The 23,290-nt window shown below is 40.7% G+C and overlaps 1 protein-coding gene and 1 long non-coding RNA gene across 2 annotated transcripts; one reads left to right on the top strand and one right to left on the bottom strand.

The window, feature by feature from the left end:
• Positions 1-1,333: 1,333 nt before the first annotated feature.
• Positions 1,334-17,199, bottom strand: sort1b (sortilin 1b). Its single transcript, XM_026153620.2, has 20 exons — positions 16,584-17,199; positions 15,056-15,115; positions 14,810-14,883; positions 14,619-14,721; positions 14,337-14,498; positions 13,972-14,045; positions 12,865-12,914; positions 12,381-12,508; positions 11,759-11,903; positions 11,125-11,280; positions 10,640-10,746; positions 8,994-9,096; positions 8,685-8,856; positions 7,417-7,607; positions 7,133-7,322; positions 6,735-6,851; positions 5,784-5,892; positions 3,844-3,956; positions 3,533-3,662; positions 1,334-3,191 (listed from the first exon to the last, which is right to left on the bottom strand). The coding sequence occupies exons 1-20, from the start codon at positions 16,854-16,856 to the stop codon at positions 3,177-3,179; spliced, it is 2,472 nt and encodes an 823-aa protein (XP_026009405.2). The 5' UTR covers positions 16,857-17,199; the 3' UTR covers positions 1,334-3,176.
• A 2,199-nt stretch (positions 17,200-19,398) lies between these two features.
• Positions 19,399-19,748, top strand: LOC145423233 (uncharacterized). Its single transcript, XR_013904332.1, has 2 exons — positions 19,399-19,538; positions 19,616-19,748. It is a non-coding gene; the product is annotated as an uncharacterized LOC145423233 (long non-coding RNA).
• The last annotated feature ends 3,542 nt before the right edge of the window (positions 19,749-23,290 follow it).

The raw sequence follows: 23,290 nt of genomic DNA, 5'->3' as shown, positions 1-23,290 counted from the left end.
AGTTTATCCCTATGTCAATTTTTATTGACATAGACAAATACACTCACAAGCCACTTTATTAGGTGCACCTTGCTAGTACTGGGTTGGATCCCCTTCTGCCTTCAGAGCTGCTTTAAGTATTAGTGGCACAGATTCAACAAGGTGCTGGAAATATTCCTCTAAGATTTTGGTCCCTATTGACATGATAGGAATTATGACATCATAAAGTCATACAATTGCTGAAAATATGATACATATGTGATGAAAACTTCCTGTTCCACAACATCCCAGAGGTACTCTATTGGTTTGACATATGGTGACTGAGTGCAGTGAACTCTGTCATGTTCAAGGAATGAGTCTGAGATCATTTGAGCTTTGGTATCCTACTGGTGGGTTTAACTTGTGCATACATGGATGGATGCAGTCAGCAACAGTACTCAGGTTAGATGTAATCTGACACTCTAGGGATCCCAAGTCTGACAAGAAATGATCTCCCACACCCTTTCACCACAATCAGCAGCCCAAACTGTTGTGCCTTCAGAGATACTCTCCTGCATACCTTTGTTGTAATGAGTGATTATTGGGTTTTTGTTGCCTTCCTATCAGCTCAAAGCAGTCTGGCCATCAACAATTCAATGCCAGAGGAATGATTACTTCAGTTGTTGTTACACAACCACAGTTCTGAACTTATCCCTTTACAATCTTAAAACTGGGACGCTTTGTAAAATGTAAACAAAAACTGTCTGCAGTGATCTGCAAATCTCATAAAGCCACTTTTCATCCACAGTCAAAGACACAAAACATCACATTTAAACTGAACCACAGGGTACCATCACAAGAAAAATATTTTGAATTTGATGGTAGCAACAAATGTCCAAAAAGTTAGGAGAGTGCCATCGTGTAACATCCCCTCGTCTTCTAACAAATGCATTTTCTTTGTTCTACTGTGAATAAAATCTGGGTTTATGCGACGTACAAATCACTGCACTGTTTTTTTTTGGAACTGGGTTTTTATAAATCATGTGAAAATATCCCCAGTTGACAGTTACCCATTATTATTGTAAGTCTCACATTCTTGCATTACTGCCGTTAGTGACAAACCACCACGCAGCACAAATAGAGGAACATATGAATTTATTGGCAAACCCAAAGAAAATTGTCTCAAATATACAGAAAAGAGAAACATATCAGATAAAAAGGTGTAACCTTGTATATGTACAGAACCATCACAATGACTTCTTCATTTATACAGCAGTTTTAAATTTTAAGAAAAAGTGTGTTACCTTCACCTAAAGCAATAAATGGTCGTAATAAGAACTCGCCAGGTCTCTTCCAGTGTAAAGCGGCTACATGATAACCCTGTGTCCACTCTGCTTTTATTCAAGATCACTTTCTTGTCAAAGTAGCCAGTATTAAATCTCATACCAACATAGAAAAAAAAAAAAGAAAAAAAAAAAAGAATAACCAAGTTATTACAGGTCATTTTCTTTTCACAGCTGTAGATATAAGTATTATTGAGAGTTAACATGCAGTTCGGTGGGAGCTCATATAAAACAGACATTTACTGCTGAAAAATTATTCTTAGGCAACAAGTGCAACTTAGAGATGTCACTGACATACAGGATGAAACTGATTACATATCAGATGATATAAATAAAAACAAAAATCAAAAATCAGTAAATAGATGCTGGCCACACATTAGGTCCTCACACCAGGCACTTGTATAACCACATCCAATTTACTGCACTCTGAACCAGCTTTTCACCAATAAATTAAAACAAGACAGACAAATAATTGTGCAAAACAACAAACAACATAAGACAGAGTCGTTAAGACTGATTAAAAACAAAACAGTAGTTCACTACAGCTTCAAATGCAGAGATCCACCCACCAAACAAAACAGTCTTGGCATGGCTTTGGCTCTTATCCAGCCATGGTTACAGCAGGAGTTATGCTATACAACATATATAGATTTGTTGGTTTTCATATTGCTATATTTCCAGAACCAAATAATGTTGATTAACTTGGTTATATGTTTGTGTGGTTTAAAAAACTCTTTAATTCTGTAATTTTTACTCTAAAACTATATTTGTTTCTGAACATCTTTGAACTGCAATCTGTCAGTTGTTATATAATTTGCAAAAGTTGATTAGTACCAAAACTGCTGAAATTGTTACAAACATGACAATTATATGACTACAGTGATCATTTGTCTCATCACAACAGGTCAGGTTTAAGAAAAATGTTATACTACAAACTCTTAGCATTACAGGAGGCCTTGTGCTTGAGGCAATTCGAACTGCAGACAACATTTTAAACAATTTCTGTCCTGAAACAGACATACTTCACTACCCTTGCAGTTAATGCACAACGACAACGATTCATCCAACAAACCTAAAAATAACATGTTACTACAGAATTTTTTTTGATGTGCACGGAGAATTTTATTGCTATAAAATGCTATGGACATGGAAATTTCCACATTCCTTATTACTTTAAAGAAGACGTGTGCCAAACATTTGGACGCTGGTATTCCAAATACAAGATTTTACATTTTGGTCAGGCTTAAGACCCCAAATTTATAAAGCCCTCAATATTGAAGGACAGTTTTTGACAAACAAATAGTTTGTTAAAACTAGGTTAAGAGTCAAGTGTTCCAAAAGAATTACCAACCATTCAACAACCTTTTTTTTGTTTTGCTTTTTTAAACACTTACCAAACTGATACCACATCAAAAAATGGCAAAGAAAAACAGGTTTATGTACAAGTGCATGAGAAAAGAAGTGTGAAATATTTCCAGGTGCACTCCAAGGTGATAGAGAGGGAGAACCCGTAATGCGGTGGCGATGGATTTATACAACCAGCTTTAGATTACGGCATAATTTCTTTATCTCCTAAAAATAAATAACTTTGGGATTCAAACTCACTCAACAGAATCAATAACTGAAGCAAAACACAGTAAGACCTTCGTTGTAATGCTCCTCAACTGTGGCATTAGTCTCAGAGAGCCTCTGTACATTCATCAGACTGAACCAATGACAGCAGAAGGACAGATTCTTCATCTGTAGCCAAGGCCAAAGTTTATACTAAAAGGTGAAAATAAAAGTATCTGGAGACAAAAAGAGCGGCAGGAACAGCGGCAGGTCACGGGGCCCTGTAAGAAACCTGTTGCTCAGTTGCTTGACAGGTTGTGCCTGCTATTCAAGCAGATCCTGTGCAAAGAGAAGACAAGAGCGTAACAGGGAAGTCAGAGAGAACACGTAAGCAAACAAAGGCACATATGCAAACATTTACCTTTCCCTTTAAACACCAACCAGTTATCTATACTCCCCTACAAAACTTGCATACTATTTGAAAATTTTCTGAAAAGCTGAAACATTTAAAATTATTATTTTTCTATTATGTTGACGCTGAAAAACGGGTAATGAACAACTCGTTTCTACGACCATGAAGCTGCCCAAAAGCACCATTAACAGTAGCTAATATTCTTAATGACCACTACCCGTTCTTATTACCCATGTTCCAAAAAGGGAAGAAAAGTTAGCCACTGTACCTCATCTGAGTCATCATGAAACTCTATTTTGCCATTTTGAGTGTGGTTGGTCTCCAGCGGTTCGTCTATCCCATCAGCAGCATTGGCCTCAACATGCTGCTGTAGCACAGAGTACCTGTGAACCAAGAACCTGCAGGGCACATTCACACATTGCTCAGGTTAATCACAACCATTTGAAAACTATGCAAAGCAAACATGAAGAGCATTTTTTCAAAACTAGATTATAAAGTTTGTTATGCTCGACATATTTTCCTGTAGACAGCTTAAGGTTATCTGCTGGAGTAAAATCCTGTGTGCCAAGGTATACTAACCTGCCACCGCAGACATATTTCTTGACAAAGACTACTCCTACTGCAATACTCAGAATCAGGACTATGACAACTGTTATCACAACGGGCACAGACTTGGAGGCCTTATTGTCCACCTGTGAAAGTAAGAGCAAACAAAAAAGAAAATGGCAGTATAAGAAGACATACACTTGAACATGAATGGGGGAGGGGGGTGCAGGGGGCTCTTTCAGCTGCTCCCTTTGCTTCATAAAGAGTCACTACAACAGACTGGTCTGCATATCTATCTAAGGAAAAAAAAAAAAAGAGAGAGAGAGAGAGCTGCCCAGCCAGGCAAGATAAATCATATGATTCTTAAATTCATCAAGTCTCTCTGTCCCTGGGTCCTCGTCTCAAAACATGACATCACTGTTTTGTACATTTTAACACAATTTAATCCCCACATTTGTGAAAGAAAAGCAAAACACTTTTTTGAAAAGTCTGTAACAAAACCATCAAATCTGATCAAGGTTATTTAAATGCTGCAAAAGAAGAATGGATTGGAATAAAACAAATACATATCTAACCTTAATTACTGCGGGAGAATAATGAATGATGCTCATAGTGAGTAAAAAGTAAACTGAGTGCATTTTTTGGACAGAGATTCACTTTTAATGTGTATGTATAATATAATACAGATCCATATTAAAAAATAAATAAATAAATAAATTTTTACAAATCTTTACTGCAGATACTAATTTTACTAATTTAATAATACTAATTTTGTGTTGTAAGATTTATGGGTTTCATGCTTTCATAGTGGTCCTTGGGAGAGCTTGACATTTTTATCAGGTGGTCCACACTGTAAAAAGTTTGAGAAACACTGGTAAGTGTCTGTGTGCTTTTGGAAAACATTTAAAGCTGCTGTACAGAATCTTTGAAACAAGCTTAAAAGATTTTTAGAAACAGAGCACTCTGCTTCTCTTTACAGCTCCTCACTCCACCAGGGCTGTTTGGCACCTTCTGATAGTGTGCAAATGTGTACGTACTGCGGCAGTCATACAGACAACTGGACGGTCCAAAAGTTGGCCTACCTATTACTGGCTGAGGTTTCAGTAGAGTTGTGGCTGAACCACATAAAAATATATCATTAATTTTAATCTCCCCAATCAATGATAATTTTTGGGGGTGCTGAAGCACCCCCAAAAATGGGCTAAAATTGCCCCTGATTTCCCGCAGGAACCTACCCGAGGGATTAATAAAGTTCCATCTATATTTGATTTGGCATTTTTACACCAGATTCTTTTCCTGGTGAAACCCCATAGAGGGATTTGTGTCTCCTCCCAGTCTTGAATCGAGGAAATTTGTGTAAACCACTACACTACGGAACCACTAGCCTTGGGAGCTTTGGGGGGGGGGGGGGGGGGGGGAGAGAATGGCAATTGGAGTTCTTTAGGCTTGTGACATTTCACAAACTCTTCCCTTTTTGGAGGTGGTGCTCAAGGTACTTGACCCACTACTGATCACGTGGGTCGTGATGTCATTAGCCAAAATGTGGAAAAAGGGGGGCGATCATCACTGGGGGTTCAATATGTGGGACTCTCCACCATTTGTTTGTAGGACTGAAGAAATGGCCTGTATTTATATAGCGCTTTACTAGTCCCTAAGGACCCCAAAGCGCTTTACATATCCAGTCATCCACCCATTCACACACTGGTGATGGCAAGCTACATTGTAGCCACAGCCAACCTGGGGCGCACTGACAGAGGCGAGGCTGCCGGACACTGGCGCCACCGGGCCCTCTGACCACCACCAGTAGGCAACGGGTGAAGTGTCTTGGATGACAGTTGAAACGTCTTCCTTTGTTCAAGCTCTCGAGACTACCTTTAAATCGATGACTGAGAACCTAAACAGTCATTTGAAACAACTAATATGCTTACATGGATAAATATGAACAATAAGTCTTAGGATGCAGAGATACTGACCAGAAGTTCCGGGCCGACTAGGTCACTCACACATCTCTTGCTGAGGTCGATCTCTTTACGCGTATGCACCTCTCCTCCTTCACATTTATCCCCAGGGATTTTCCTGTAGCTGTGGACCGAGAGCACAGTGATGACTGCATGATCCGCCTATCAAAAGTGCATGATTGCTGTGGTTTTGGCTGTGGACTGCATAATAACCCAGTTTTAAAAGTTATTCCCAGCAGGCTGTATTTACACTCATTCTACACGATAAGAAGTTATGTTACATAAGCAGAATCCTGAAACTAAACAATTGACATTCAGAGGTTCTTAGAGCATCGTTTCTCCTTCTAATTTGGTTCACTTAGATTCTTTTTATACTCCGATTATTCGATAAGCAACACCAGGAGGATGCATTACAAGGGTATCCTTTTAAAAGCATCTATATATTTTAATACATCTATTAATATTTCACATTAATTTTTTGATAAAGTTTTAAAATAAGACGAGATATGATATATTGCCTCACTCTCAGTCCATAAGGGTTGAATTCAACAATTACTCACTTTTATAGATTGGTAGGTATGCAGTGAGACAACCAAGCCTAAATAAAAATGTACTTTTTCATGCACTCTTACTTTATGGCGTTAGTCTAAACTGTCACCCTTATCTGCTTCCTCTAACTACTCTGTGTGACAATTACTTCCTCATTCTAAAAACTTTTTTCTCTTTTAGAAAAGAAAAACAAACAAACACATGTTACACTTGTGTAATCATATCTGTTTAAATATTGTAAAACAAGAAGAATATCTCTGATCAAAGCTCAGTGGCAGCATGCTGCTTTGAATAAAATGATGGTGAAAGACGCTGTTTATAGGATAATATTGCTGCCAGTACCGCCGTTTAACATTAAACTAACAATAGTGGGGAGCAGAGATCTCTTGGATACGAAGGTTGAAGCTGGAACCTTACCCACTAGTCTGCAACTGCTCCTCTTTGCCCTGCAGACAGAACTCCAACACTTTGTCTCTCAGGTCCGGCTGCTCCACACACTCCGAGCTGTTCTCTTTACGGTAGTACCCAAAGTCACTGCAAGCAGTCACACAATGCCACATTTGATAAGTCCTTGAAGCCCCAGTTCGTTAATGTGGAAATAGCCATTCCAATTTGTTTTTACGCTGCAATTTGATCTCATTTCCTCATGCTAAAATTCAAATCATTTCTGTTTTTAAAATCCATTCATTACAAAGACAACATCTTGAATGAGCTCCAGCAAAATATCTACAACAGTCTGATCATCAATAACAACACTCAGTTGCAGTTAGTTAGCGGTGCTTATACTTCAGCATATTACCGTCTCCAAGTCTTACCACATGAAGTCATCCAGGGTGCATAAACACGGGGTTGGCTGGGTGTTGACTATGTAATCGCGCCCGTTCCAGCAAACAGAGTCCTTCCTTAGACGCAAGAACTTCTCTTTGTAGCCCAGCAAGCAACCATCATTGGGATCACTGATATCATCAGAGTGGGCCAACCACTGCACATAGTCATAGTCTCCACCTTTATAAAAAAATAATAATAATTTGTTAGTATTACACCATGTTTAATTTAAAATAAAAACCTACTGACAATGGGTTTAAATCGCATCACTCACATGTTCTAGTAAGAAGTTCTTTGAAGTCAATGGTAAACGAGGTCCAATACTGGCTGAGGTAAGAGTCTCTGTAGCCCCAGATACTAACATTCATAGAACGTGCTCCTGGCTCTGATGCAAGTCCAGTAAAGAAGATGGGATCTTTGGTGAAGTTGTACTCATTCCAGCACTGTCCTTCATCAGTAGAGAATCTGGCAGAAAAATATTCCAACATCAGCATAATCAGCATAAGCAAAAAGGCTAAAACCAACAGCATTTTATGGATTACACATAAGACTTTTTTACATTCATGTTCCTCAAGGCTTGGTTCAAACAATGTCCATGACAGTGATGACAAAGACCAAGAGTTTGCATACATATTCCTCATCCTCAACCAGTCATGGCAGATGGCCGCTCCTACCTGAGCCTGGATTTGTCAAAGGTTTCTTCCTGTTAAAAGGGAGTTTTTCCTTCCCACTGTCACCTAAGCGCTTGCTCATAGGGAGTTACATGATTGTTGGGCTTTTCTCTGTTCTTTCGTATTGTAGTGTCTCTGTGAAGGTTCTGTCATCCAGGTCATCGTAGTCAAAGGAGCTTGCAAAGAAAAGCGTCTGGACTTCTTTAAGTTGCTTGAAGACGTTTCACCTCTCATCCGAGAAGCTTCTTCAGTTCTAAGGTCAAATGGTGGGGAGTCCCAGATTTAAACCTAGTGGGAGTGACCCCCCACAGAGGGACAAAAGGACCCCCTGATGATCCTCTAATCGCCTGAACCAAGGTGTGAAACTGGGTGTGGGTCCCAATCAGCCAGAGTTTCGGGTGAGCTCATTTGAAACCTGACCCCACCTTATCATTCGCAAGCTCCTTTGACGTATTGTAGTGTCATTACCTTACAATATCAAGCACCTTGTGGCAGCTGTTGTTGTGATTTGATGCTATTTAATAAAACTGAATTGAATTGAATATTTACTAGCCTCTATGCAAGAGTTTGCATAGATATTTACTACAAGCAAAAGGCTACATGTCACTACACCGTAGTTTTGTGCATGCATATTGATTATTTGTGGCAGTTGAGACCTGTGCTAAGTGAAAGTAATACATAAAAGGTCAAACTTAGTAAGAATACCATTGTAACATTAGTGGAAAAGTGCCCAGAGTCATGATTATGGCATGAAAGAAAACATGTTCGTATTTCATCAAATTAGTGGAAAGGTGTGAATTTCTGCACACAGTCAGCTAAATCAGTAAATACCAGTTAAACAAGTCTGGCGTTCCCTTTAACTGCAACTCACTTAATCTTGTTGACAGGGTTTGTCACGCTGTGCTCCACGGCCACCAGCAGACCTCCCGAGTCCAGAATAGCATAGTGATGGGGTCCATCAAGAGCCTTTATCCAGGTATAGCCACCATCATCAGACACATACACATCTGGTCTCATCACTGAGATAGCATCACCAACACTTCCTGATAAAGCAAATACAGATAAAGAAATGTTAGAAGGGGGAAAAAAAAAACCTCTTATTTATTAAAAGATAAATTATGCTCAAGTTTATTTTAAAAAGAAAGTTTAAAAAATATTTTTATGAAAGCTCTGAGTTTACCGTGAGCTATGATGAGACCCACAGCATTTGGTTCAGTCAGAGGGAGCATGGGGATGTTGAGCTTCTGAGAAGTACTGTAGGCAGCATGGATGTGAAGACTGCACTGCAGATAATAAACCAAACACAGCTATTTATAGTATTAAGTAGTAGATGTGCTGGTCCTAGTTTCCTAGTTTTCAAATAGCACTATAAGGTACCTGTGAACACAAACACTGAGGTTTTTCAAGTGGCTTTAATGTTTTATATTATTAGCTACTAATAAGAATATATGTGAAGGGCCCTTTAAATCACATTGCTCACACACATACACAATAATAATATAAAAGACAGCAACTAATAATATACAAATAACTCCTTTAATATATTATAAGAGACTGAGGTGAATGCTGAGTAAGTAGCATAACAGTGTTCACAGATGGGAGGAGCTCTGCTGCTACACTAGTAAAGAACGATGGCACGGTTGGGGTAAATTTCTAAGGAAGCTTGGTGAATCAATAACCTTAAACCACTGGGTTATATTTCACACAAATCCTCTATCATACAGGCACACGGCCTTGTTATCCAACCAGCGCTCATATTTACTGACAGAGTGTACACTCCCTCTTTGTGCAATAAAAAAAAACCCAGAAGCATCCCTTACTAACACATTCAGGGCAATCAGTTTCATATCCACGATTGAGCTCCTGTACTTACATGAACTAAACACAAGTTACACAAGTTTTCTTTGCTTGATATACCAACACACTGTCAATGCTTCCTTAACAATTAAAACTACATCAAATGTTCACTGCCCAACATGACCGACAGTTTCCAGTCTGTAGAGTTTATAAACAACAATCTGAATCCATTTTTGTTTCCTTTCCTCTTCATATGAAGAGAGGAAGGTCTGGGTTGGAGTTTTTGTTATCAACATAAATCGGACTAAAGGAAGAGCTGCATCTGCTTTTTAGAATTTGTTTAGGTTTAAAAACCGCACTCGTTTTACTTTATTTCTCATTACACTGCTTCTGGGCTGAACCTTTACTATGGGCAGGGCTTCAATAGTTAACACATGCCAGAGTGACAGAACCAGGTAAGGCAAAGGTAACACATTACTCAAGGCTAACAAGTGTTTTTCCAGATGACAGAATTCCATGAAGTGTGAAGGAATATCTCCAGGAAAAATAGCTAGTTTTTAAAGCTACACTTCCCAGGCCTGCTGCAGAAACACTGTTTAAAAACATCAGCAATAAAAAGACATTACAACAAGCAGCGTTTTAAGGCCTGACACCACAGTCCTGGGCTAAACATTTAATGTTTGGTAATAAAGCTTTAAAGTAGATTATTTATTGATTAGTGTGGTTTTATTTTATTTATGCTTTAATGTCATTATAAAAAAGAAAAACCGTTTATTTTATAAAAAAAATATGTCACTGTAAACATCAAGGCTCAACTGAAAAAGTAGAAGAAGAACTGAGCCCTAGTCTCAATAACATAAGTTTTGATCTGTACTTAAAAAGTGATTTCTCATAGCAGTTTGACCCTGTACTTTATAGACATGTACAACAGTTTTCACAAGGACACATCAATTTTGTTTTTTCTCTAAACAAAGCAACTTCTTCCATTTTCCCCTTTTATTTTATTTATTTTTCTAATATTTTATTTACCTTGTCTGGGTCCTTGGCTGTAGCATCACACTTGCTGTTGGCAGGTTTCTGGAGGGGTACCCACTCCCCTCCCTGGTCAAAGGACACCACAGACTGCACAGAGTTATCTGGAACGACAAGACAAAACTTCTACAGTTGCAGAAACTTTGTGGGAACTCCTGTCTGGAAATAGCATGCTGGGGAAAAAACTTCAATATGTTTTTGTCCCCAGCAATATTTAGTCAGATTTATACTGTCTGCAAGGTTTAGGTGGTGCTCAGTTACTTCAGACAGGTAACACATCTAACACTGAGCAGCTATTTAAATATTTATACAACACCATCTCTCTGGTGTAAAATAGAGCAGTCACAGGTGTGTGTATGTGTGTCTTTGTGCATGCATGTCTGTGTATTGCGTCCATGCATGTGTGTGTTTCAGGGGGAATCTGATTACATGTATATGTTGTTACTTCTTTATCTAAGAACATTCGAATAGAATAGAGCTACCTTCAGCCAGGACGCTGGTGATAAAAACTCCTCGTAGAGAAGTAACATTAGTGAAGTCTGTATCTCCCCCCGTAGTGGTGTAAAGGTGGCGCTCCAGTGACTTGGAATACACAGTACCTCGGTCGTCTGACACATAGATTGTACCAAATCCAGTATCTGTAGAAAAAAAAAGTATTAAAATGTAATGTGAGGTAATAATACCCATTTCAAGATACTGTTTCAGGGCTGGTTCTGTAATAAGATCTGCCAAGACACACTCTGACGCATAGGTGGGGTGAAACAAGCTCTAGGGCCTTTTTAACAAAAGCCATTTGCAGGCACTGTTCAAACTACCACATAAAACTTTGGCTCACTCAGAAAAGTCCCTGCATCTAAAAGAAAAATCACATTTGGCTTTGTGTGCTAAACATGAAAGTCATCAGAAGTGCTGTGAATGACAATTAATGATTGATGTGTGACTTTTGAATGTAACTTATTACTCAGTACAAGGTTAATATGTTGAAGGTCTAGTTGCTCACGTGAGGACGAGTAAAAACCTTCACACTGTAATATAGTAATAAATACCATGCTTTCAGTTCACTCAGTTCTCTACATTCACTACAAGCAAAAGTACAGAGTTTCTTTATCTGCTGACCTCCTGGCTCGTCGACATGCATGAAGACCATTTCATCGTTCGCTGCCAGGATAGAGTAGAACTGCTCATGACCAACAGGAGGCAGCTGGGCAATGTTCCAACTATCACCCTGATCCACTGACACGTGGATTGTCCGCAGAGTGCCCTGTGGAAAAGGTGGGGAAGGAAAGAAAACAGATGAAAGGAGGCGAGGACAGGAACAGCTCACATACTTTTATTACTAATACTGTTTACCTGTACTGGGGCAAATTAGAAGAACACTTAGCAAGCTATTCTCATATCTAGGCTCTGATAAATTGAGTAAAAATGACCTCTCCTGAGGGAGGAATATGAATATGCTTATGATTGTATTGCTTTCTGCTAATTTCTCCATCAGTCGCAATGTCACTTTTAAACTTCCTCACAAGTGTGTAGTTACATGAACCACATGATATCTCTTTAAAAAACAAACCAACAGAAGGAACAGCTATTTTGAATACGCTTGTACTACAACATAATGATAATAATAATAATAATAATAATAATAATAATAATGTCATGAACAGAGAAAAGCAAACAAACAATATTTCGCCTGATCTAGTTTGCATATTATTATCTAGATTACAACCCGCTGTACACTGACCTTTCCCGTCATTACAGATGCAAAGAGGAAGCGTCCGCCAAGGCCAAAAGAGTAGATCTTACTGGCAACAGTCTTGCTGGTTTTGCCGTAGTTGGTCGTCCTCCTCAGTTCCAGCATTCCTCGATCACCTGAAAAATTGAAGGAAAAAAAAAAACCAAAAAAAAAAACCCCCCCACAACTTAGACGTGCAAGAGCAAGAAATACATGCAAAAATATAAGTGCAGCTAATAGTTACGTGTAATTTTTAAGAGAAATGACAGCCTAAATCGTGAAAATATGGAGGAAGTTAGAGCTGGCTGGGAGTATACATCAGTGTGAAGCATGTTTCCACTTAAATCTTTTATGTGAAAAATTCTACACTGCCCTAAATAAATTCAAGAGACATTTCATGCACTGCTCCCCAGTCATCTACAACACAAAAATAAATGAGATTAAAGTACATGTCGATTTACTCCAGCGTTGGTTAGATGGGGGAATTACTTACTGCAGGAGCCGTTGAGGCTGGCTGTAAAGTAGATTGTATTTTTTCTTCCCCTAGAAGGAGAATGGAGATCATAGAGTGATTACACAGTCAGTGACATATTTAGTAAAACAAATGCACACTGCTTTATTATGAGTATGTAATGGTATGCTTGCATCTTAATAAACAACAGTGCATGCAGAAGCATTCTTGCAACAAGGAAGAAATCTGGTCTAATACAGGACTCTGCTGTTGTAAGACTACTGTGAAGTCTTGCTTCACAGTGCAAGTCACATGATACTGCTTATCGTATACAACCAGCCCTTTATAAATATGTACTTTCTGTTTCTGTTGAGTGTTGTGTTCAGAAAATTCCTGACCCAGATAAAAGTGACCCATTTTCCTGCAGCCTTTTAAGCCTAACTTCTTTATGGACAATAATCAAAGGTTATGTTTCAGGAAGACTTTTTTGAACGCGCAGTTCCTCTGGACACCTGGAGAACACAGCCTTAAAGCTGAAACTTAAAAGACAGATGCCAAGATAAGACTGTGACAAATACCAGGAAGGGCCATGAAAAACAGCATTTGTGCTGCAACGGCTTGGCCACAAAATGGGTAGTTAAACAGCCGATGACTGCAATGTAGTTTTAGTGCCCATTTGGGGGGGAAGAAAAAAGGTGCAGCAACAATAAACCCTGATAGAAAACCACTGAACATGTATGTCCCATAATGACAAAAATTGTATATCTTCCTTTGCTTATCTTAAATCATCAAAGGGGCATGTTTGAATAACTTTAAACACATTAAGAAGAGAGTAAGTTTAAGCATATTTTATTTTGATAAACAATGAAGCACTAGATTAGAGACAGGTGGAACTTCACCGTCTTCCTCTGTCTGTAACAATGAGGCTGTTGGAAAAACTAAAAGTCATGCTGCCTTGCAGGTTGTACAATCACTTCCTGAAATATCGCAGCATGTCATACCAGTAAAAAAAAAAAAAAAGCTCTACTTCCCCCTTAAAGTGACTCAAAACAATTCCATGAAACTTTTTGCTATTGTGGTTATAAAGTAGGTACTTGTTCACTGCGCACCTGAAGAAGATTCTGGAGCTATCAGTTTGTCTTTTCTTACCATTTTACCAGACACACCATTCTGTGAATGTTTTTCCAATTTACGCCAAAGTCTTCAGACAGCCACAGCTCATACTGAGAAAGGAAACAAAGAATAAGTCAGTACGTATCCGCAACAGCCCCACATAAACATGGGGCAGAACAGAATTCTATAAACCAGTTCACTGACTCAAAATCCATGCTTATAAATGCACTGTGTGCAAACGTACAAAACAATGAAGACTGCTTGACCTTCATTGAATTATTTGATGTAATATATGCATGCAGAGGCACTACTTGAGCTTTCAACTTGACAGAAACAGTCCACTTGAATCCTAACTGGTTCCTTTTCACACAAAATACAGGTCTTTAGTATTCACTCCTTACGTCGTTGCTGAGGACAACCAGCACACTGGAATTCTCAGGGTTGTACGTGATCTGCGTCAAGGGGTTGAAAGGCAAGTTCCGGTCGGTGAAGCTCTTTCCAAAGTCCTCAGAGACAAAAATGCGGGTCTTGAGGTCTCCAGACACTTCAGCTGTCAGAATCACCTAAAAGCCAGAGTTCAACAGGTTCTTAACTGCAGGAACAGTGGTTAGTTCAAGTCTAAAAATACTCTTGATGAGTACATGAAGTACATGTGGTGAGGACTTGATCAAGATAAGGCTTACTTTGCCTGAGTTATTGGGGCTGATTGCAATGCCGAACTCTGATCTTATGAAGGTGTTGTTGATGAGGCCGGTTACATCCTGAAATGACTTGCCGTAGTCCTCACTGGCAGAAAAATTGTTTCAGTCAAATTAAATGCAAATAAAATGTAAGCCATGTGCATTTTTCCAGATTAAAAGGTAAATTCCATTACCTTCGATAGAGTTTCGACTGTCCAAGTTTTACCATGAAGAACGGGACCTGAAATGTCGTCAAGGCCAGAATAACCTGCCAAGAAGGAAGGTTAGCTTAAGGAAAGTGGACCATGCACCATTTATTAAAGTGCACAAGACCCTTAAGTGTGTCATCTGCATTCAGTGTACAAAGCCAAGTTTGCAAAAACCACACCACATAACTAATGGAAAACATGTTAGGTGCAAATGGTGATAAGTACACTCACCCCTGTGCCATCTCCAACCCAAGCCAGCGACACCGAGCCACTCAGGTCATGGAATTCAAACTGAGACAAACAGCCAAAACATGTTCATAAATATATAAAACATAGAAAAGGCAACAATAGCAGTGTGAACTGTGTGAAACAGCACAACTATTTCAGCTGAGCTCACAAAAAGGGACAAACTGACATTGCAATTATAAACTGCAGCCACAGCCTATTTGAGTTTTTGTTTCAAATGTATTTTTGCTTTGACAGGCAGCATGTTTCACCTCACCATGTGTTCTGGCATAGACAGTTTAGTGTACAAAGTGTCTGTTCTGTTAGCAGAACAGGCGAGCAGACCTAAAGCTTCAAGCAGTTACTTGAAAGAGTTCCGAACGCAGCTACAAAATACCACAAGACAAGTAATTTAATTTTGGGGGAAATTAAACCTTAGCTGTATTTAGCTGAATTTAGCTGTAGGGCTAGGGCAAAAGTTAAACAAAGAAAACTTGCTTTAATTGTCAGTCACGAAAGCTTTAAATCTTAAGTTCTATCAAGTGTCCCATTATTCATCAACTGCATGGATGGTCACAATGGGTCTTTTTCAGCATAAGTAGCTTCAGTACTGGTTGAACCTGCAGCACTATCCTCAGGGCAAGGAGGCGGCTGAGCCACTGGGAATTCTATCAACTCCAGATTACTGGGGACAAGTATACAAAGACTGCAATGCAAAGTTGGTCACATGGCAGTGAGGAGCTAGGGAAATAAGCAGCACAGGACTCTCGTTTGCTTTGTGGAAAGAATTGCATAGTTGTGTAGATCAGATGTTTTATCTTCCTGGATAGAGTATATGCTATAAACAAAGAAGAAGAAGAAGAAGAAACAATCTCTGAAGCTTAAACTTTGCTTTTGATACCACACAAACACAGCTTTAATTACAAAATAACTGCTGCACAGCAAGTCACATGGATTCCCACTGGGCCAATTTTCCTGGAAACATTAAGGCATATTCACTGAGTGAAGGCAGAGGAAAGATTGGATAGTTTAATACCAGAATACAGTTCCATGCTTAAAATGACAAATAACATACAGGTCACAGCCTTTAGTGCAACGCTTGAAAAAGCATTGATGTCATTCTGTGCAACCAATGCAAGTCTAAAGCATGAGGAAGACTAAGTACAGTGTACCTCACTGCTCCAAATATTAAAGAAAAGAAATCATTGCAGCCTAGAGGTGTTAAGCAACAAGGCAATGGGATACCTGGCAAGACTGCCTGAGCCCGGGAAAAGTACTAGGTACATTGCAACACCCCTTATGGTAACACGTAAGGTGTTTTGTTTTGAATCTATGTTTATTGACACAAAAATACTGGTTTATGTATTTTAGGCTACCGGACATACAGGTAATAAGAGGACATGGGAGTCCACTGATGAGTATGAGTGCAATGAATAGCTTATTAGGCCTAGTCCCTGCACTTGCTTAGCACCTGCGTATCATCTTCTCGTTGTCAGACGTGTGAAGTGTAACAGGACCTCAGAGGGTAACTTACATCGTGGGTGTTGGCGTCCAACTTGGTGACATATCCTTGAAGAGCTTTACACGAGTCGTCCTCTTCGGTGCTTCTTCTTTTTATCTTGTGGTTTGGTGATGGAGCCAGCCATGCGGGAAGAGACCTCTTTACGATTTTCGCAGCTTTCCCTTCAGTGTTTGAACGCCTCACAAAACCTGACTGCCCGAGGGGCTTGGAGCCCAGCTGAAAATCTACACCTGCTGTGAAAGTGCAAGCCGATAACAGCAGGATGCCGCGGAGCAATAGTCCCATCTTCGTTCCTATTGCCACTGACAAAACAAAGGAGAGGGGTTTAAAAAAAACAAAAACACGTCTTTGTTTTCTTGTCTAGAAACTGAAGGTCGCTACAGCTCTGCCACGGATGACATCAACAAAACAGTAGTCCTCCTGACAGCGACTATTTCTATTTTGGGCTTTGGAAACACGGAGCGCCCTCGAAGCTCCAACTGTCTCACTCCGCGGTAGCGCAAATTAAATCAATTAAAAAAAAATAAAAATCGTAATCTTGCAAATCAGCCGGCGTGCTACCGCCAATTATCCACAGAGTAACTCCTCACCAACATGATACACTGTGACAAACATAGGAATTGTGTCTGCAGGTCGTAATGCTCTATGCAGAGTGACGCTGCGATTGGCTGGTCTTTAACTGTGGCCCACCTATCAGGCCTTCCAATTGGTTCAATTGTGAAAAGGCAGTGCCAAAAGAATGGAATGGAGTGGAGGAATGGTCTGGCATTTATACACGAGCCACATTTAACCATACATTTATTTACTCTACACCAGGGATGTCATGCTCATTTTCAAGTGGGCCAGACCAGTGAAATTGCTCTTTCTGTCTGTGTAAAGAAGCTTAACCATTTCCTCAGTTATCTTTACATACAATCATACAGTATGATACAATTTTCTTTAAATGAATCAAAGTCGTTTTTTTGTATGGCCTGGCACCCTCTCAAAGTACATTTAGCAATTCTGTTTCAATTCTGACTAATTTAGAATTCATTAGACTTGTGCATGTGATGCATAATAATCCCATGACTACTGGTCATGTGTTCAAAATAACTTAAAATAACCCTTAACCCAAATTCAAAACAATCCTTAGCTGTCTGGATATGCAAAACCCCAACCCAATACCTGTGATCACATTTGAACTCTGGGTTTTAGTTTTTTCAGCAAATCTGTTGTGAAGGAGTAAAATAATATCTTGTCATATAAATGAAGGTGGGTAGACTAGATCAGAAGTCATGCTACTTGAGTGTTGTGGCTCAAGCCAGTCCAGCAACTCTGCCAGCAGCAAAAACATTGACATAGCATGGCAGCCCAAAATAAAAAACCTGTTGAACAAGTTTCAGTGGCATAAAACTCCCTGAAAACTTGAGTTTGAATCTAGAATTGAGCTATTCCCAAATGTTTCTTGGGTCATCAAGGATACCCCATTAGTTTTGTTTATTGAAAGTATGTTTCTTTATTCAGATACATTCAGGAAACCCGACAATCACAACTGTGAAGCAGGATTCCTTCACAAAGAGGACTTACAATGGACCTGAACTCCCTCCCACTGCATAGTCAGCTAATAAAAGGTAGGGAACAAAGGCAGTTTTATTCATTCGAGATGTGACTTGCAAAAACGAGACCAGAGCTTTTCTAAAAGAACCAGAATCTTCCAGTCCTGCTGTACAGTGTGCTGAGGAAAATTAGTCATATTAATAGATGGCACAGTGTACCTTAATTTGCCTGAGTACCCAGCCCATAAACAGGCGTTGCCATTCACTGAGACTGTGGGAAAGGAGAGCCTCTGTGTAAATAAGTTTGACCCACATTGACGAGAGTCATGTTAATCACATGACATGAGTTTAATAATGCTCATTTAACATCTGCAGAAATCTCAATATCTATCAATCACTCTTACTGTGCAGTCACTTAACATTTAGCTGTTTGCTATGATATCAGGCATCGTTAAAAAAAAATCCTCCTCACCTTGTACTGTCATTAAAACAAATTAAATTGTTTAGTGGAGCCTATCAGCCATAATTAGTGCCTGAACAATTGTTTGAAAGAAAAGTTCCACTTTTAAGAAGCTCTGACATATAAGCATGAAAAAGCATAAAATACCACACCCAGATTAATTTTGGCTCTGCAATTCATTAATATATAAAAGAAGGTAGGATCTAATAGGGGATCACACCTGATCCCCATGCATGCCTATTTACAGTGCTTGATACAATGTTTAGACCAGGTCACGGCTCACGGGCCACATCCAATTATATCTGGCCTGCGAGATAATTTCATATGTAAGTTATTTGGTATGTGGGAGCTGAATCTTTTGCCCTGCTGACAATCCATGCACACAGGGGTGGAACTTCATTTTGAAAGGTTTCAGTAGTAGTAAATGCATAAAAATAAGGCTTTTATGAAAACACTGAATAAAAATTGCTTCCTTGAAAAAAAGCCAAAATTTACAGTTCACTATTAAATATTACATCAAATAAACTATATACAAAGTGTCTTTAAAAAGCAGAGATGCAGAAATGTCTGCATGTAGCATATGTATTGTCATGGTCCGCGGCCCGGTGTCCGAGGAGCTGATGGGATGCCCACGCCCACGGGTGTGGCTGTCGACTCTACACCTGCATCCCATTCCAGGCGATCATCAGGTGGACTATTTAACCCCGCTCAGCCAGCTGCTCCACGCCAGTCTGTTAGTCACCTTTCAGCGGTAACTTGGCCCCCAGGTGAAGGTGGTTGTGAAATTCTGAACAACGCTAATCCTTTCATTGTGTGCTCAGGTAACCGTTCGGCATGTTTTGAGCCTCCTCCTGTCTGTCCTCCTGCCCGCCTGGAGTTCGGATCACCACCGGTCATCATCTCCTCTGTTTCCCTGCAGCTCTCCCGCGGACCCTCACCCCTCCCTCCGGTTCCCACGGCCCAGCCCTGATCGTGAGATTAATAACTCTACCCCGCGTATGCTGTTATTCCCCCGCTCCCCAGTAACTCTCTTCCTCTTTCTGTTGCAGCCTCCCACGGTCCTGATTACGGCGTTCCCGAGTTGCTTATCTCCCGGTCCCTTTGTTTCCCATTTACTCGGCGTGTTTTCCTTTGACCCTTTCGGGACACCCGTAATTAGAAATAAAGTTTATTTTGCGTGCACCTTGGCGTATTGTCTCTGCTTCTGGGTCCAGCTTGTGTGCTGAACTACGGCTCTTGACATGTATGGTTTATCCACAGCTGCCCTAAATTACCAGTATTGGTAATAACCTTCTTGAATCGCTACCTTATTGTGGTGGACAGGTTTGTGTGTCCCAGGAGCTATGTTGTCGGGGGGGGGGTGCCCCCTGGTAGGGTCTCCCATGGCAAATTGGTCCTGGGTGAGAAACCAGACAAAGAGCCATTCAAAAACCCTTATGAGTAGAAGATCAAGAGAACAGTTCACTGTGCCTTTGGTTTGGGGAACAAGTTGGTGGACTCTGTCATCTTACTGGGAGACTTCAATGTTCATGTGGGCAACGACAGTTTGACCTGGAGGGGTGTGATTGGGAGGAACGGCCCGCCAGATCTGAACCAGATGAGTGTTCCATTACTGGACTTGTGTGCAAACCACAGTTTATCAATAGCGAACACCACGTTTGAACATAAGTGTGGTGAGGCGTGGCCCGTGGTGCCATGCGGACACACCTGCGCGGCATCTGCAGATCACGCAGATGCTGTTAAAACACGGGGACTTTGTTTTTTGCCCTTCTCCCCCGTCCCTCTTCTCAGCAGTTTCTTTCCCTCTTTCTTTCTCCCCTTCTTTCCCCCAGTCAAGTCTGTCCCGTATTCAGCAAGTGAAAATAAAATAAACAATAAAAGGTGAATCAAATGGACCATTATGGCAAGGCTGGGATGGTCAATTTGGTAAAGTAAATCTTTTGGGCATCTTTCTTTGCCTTTAGACAATAATTCTGATGGCAAAAGAGCCAAATGAGACAGGCAAAAAAAACCAACAAAAAACAAACAAACACGGGGACTCAGGGGTTGGTGTTGTTGTGGTGTGACGCATGTCAATAAAGATGGCTCAAAACTATGATCCTTGGACCCGTCGTGTCTCATTCACACCACAATAAGTTTTTCCATAAGTGCACGTAACACCAGGACACCCTAGGTTGCAGGTCGATGATTTATTTTGTATTCATATCATCAGATCTGTGTCTGTATGTTCTGGACACTCAAGTGAAGAGAGCAAGTAGTTGCTGAAGCAAATACTATGGGAGTGTGGGAGTTCAGAGAGGCCTTGGAAAAAGACTTTTGGACTGCCTCACAGACATTCTGGCAAACCGTCAGGCCGTTCAGGAGGGCAAAGGGGTGCTGTACCTGCACTGTGTAAAGTACTGGTGGAGCACTGCTGACTTCAACTGAGGATATTGCACTGATAGGTCTTCCATAGATGAAGCAGAGTCTGGACACAAGGGGAACAACTCGTCCATTACCAGGGGTGAGGTCACCGAGGCAATTAAACAACTCCTTGGTGACAGAGCTCCTGGGATGGATGAGGTCCGCCCTGAGTTCCTGAAGGCTCTGGATCTTGTAGGGCTGTCTTCGGACACACCTCTACACTGTTGCATGTAGATCAGGGGCAGTACCTCTGGATTGGCAGACGAGGGTGGCGGTTCACATCTTCAAGAAGGGGGGACTGGAGGGTCTGCTCCAACTACAGGGGGATCACACTGCTAAGCCTCCCCAGCAAAGTCTATCCCAGGGTGCTGGAAAAGAGAGTCCATCTGTTAGTCGAACCTTGGATACAGGAGGAACAAGGAGTGTTCTAGGTCACGGGACACTGGACCAGCTCTTTACCCTATCAAGGATATTTGAGGGTGGATGGGAGTTTGCCAGTCTACATGTGTTCTGTGGGTTTGGAGAAGGCATTTGGGAATACTGGGAGTCTGGCCCATTGCTATGAGCCATTTGATCCTTATACACTCTGCCAGGGTACCTGAGATACCCTGAGTGTATGTCCACATCCCACCTATGGTCACGAGCTTTGGGTAATTACTGAAAGAACAAGATCGTGGATACAAGAGTCAAAAGTGAGCTTTCTCCAAATTATGGCTATCCTTAGGCTAGTGTTCTGGGCATGTTCCCCTATTTCGAGGCCCCAGGGCAGACCCAGGACATGCTGGAGAGATTATATTTCTCAGCTGGACTGGGAATGCCTTACTGTTTCCCTGACCCCCGGACAAGCAAAAGGAGGTGGCCAGGGAGAGGGAGGTCTGGGCTTCTCTGCTTAGGCTGCTGCCACCATGACCCCTGGTTAAGCAGAAGAAGATGGATGAATGGTAATAACCCAAATCATTTGTTATGTTTCATGGCTAATGGCCAGTCAGCCAATATGCATAAGCTCTTGAAATGTTGGTTTCAATGTTAAAATATAGTTATTGTCAATATCCACAAGTTTTACAAACAAAGCTGGAAAAATTGGACAGCACATTGTTATCTTTTGATTAAGATGCCAGATTGCATTTGCTTACTTTCACCTGTAAAGACAGAAATAAAATCTGTTTTTTAGTGTTTGAATGTTCTCTTGATTAATTTCTGTCCAGTGTGCCAGCTCAAATGGGTGTGTAAAAATATGAATTCAGTTTAGTGCATTCAGTCATTTTAAACATGTTTTTGACAGATTTCTAAAATATTTATATTTTCTTATTTTTGTGGTAGATTGTCTCACAAATTTGTTAAGCACTGGAGGCCTAACCTGCCACGAGATCAATTAACTAACAATATAATTGATAATATGCCAAGAAACACAAAGAAACAAAAAGCAGTTTGTTAAGTTTGTTAAGCGCTAGATTATTTGATATTCGAATATGTCAAATTTTATTGTGGGATATGCACTTTATATCCACAATATGAAGTAAAATAAAACTGGTTCCCACTAAATAAAGAGAAGCATGATTAGGGCAGTAAGGAAGAATATTCAATTATACCTAACCCCTAGTCACATTCTGTATCTTGATGTCACAAATTCCTTAAAAAAAAACAATCAAATTACTCATCTATATGTGAATCTTTGGTTTTGGAGCTGTTGAGAGTCACAGCTGTCTTTTTTAATCCAGTTGGTAATTCATTGTGATATAATACACATCAACATCCATCCATCCATCCAGATGCGCAGACCTCCCTCTCCCCAGCCATTTCCTCCAGCTTGTCGGGGGGAACACCAAGCCATTCCCAGGCCAGCCGAGAGATATAATCTCTCCACCATGTACTGGGTCTTCCCCTGGGGCCTCCTCCTGGTGGGGCATGCCCAGAACACCTCACCCAGGATGCACCCAGGAGACATCCTTATCAGATGGTAAATGTATTTGTACCTGTCTTTGTATAGCGCTTTACTTGGTCCCTAAGGATCCCAAAGTGCTTTACACATTCAGTCATCCACCCATTCACACACTGGCGATGGCAAGCTACATTGTAGCCACAGCCACCCTGGGGAGCACTGACAGAGGCGGGCCCTCTGACCACCACCAGCAAGCAACGGGTGAAGTGTCTTGCCCAAGGACACAACGACCGAGACTGTCCGAGCCTGGGCTCGAACTGGCAACCTTCCGATTACAAGACAAACTGCCAACTCTTGAGCCACGATCGGTCCCAGATGTCCCAAATGCAAGTGTTGGTAGCCGGGGATTGGTCCGCAAGGGCCTCCGCTCCTGGCCACTGCA

This window comes from Astatotilapia calliptera, chromosome 20, assembly GCF_964374335.1.
Source record: "Astatotilapia calliptera chromosome 20, fAstCal68.1, whole genome shotgun sequence".
NCBI classification, from domain to species: Eukaryota; Metazoa; Chordata; class Actinopteri; order Cichliformes; family Cichlidae; genus Astatotilapia; species Astatotilapia calliptera.
The sequence above is the reverse complement of the archived record's forward strand: the minus strand, read 5'-3'. Positions and strand labels throughout refer to the sequence as shown.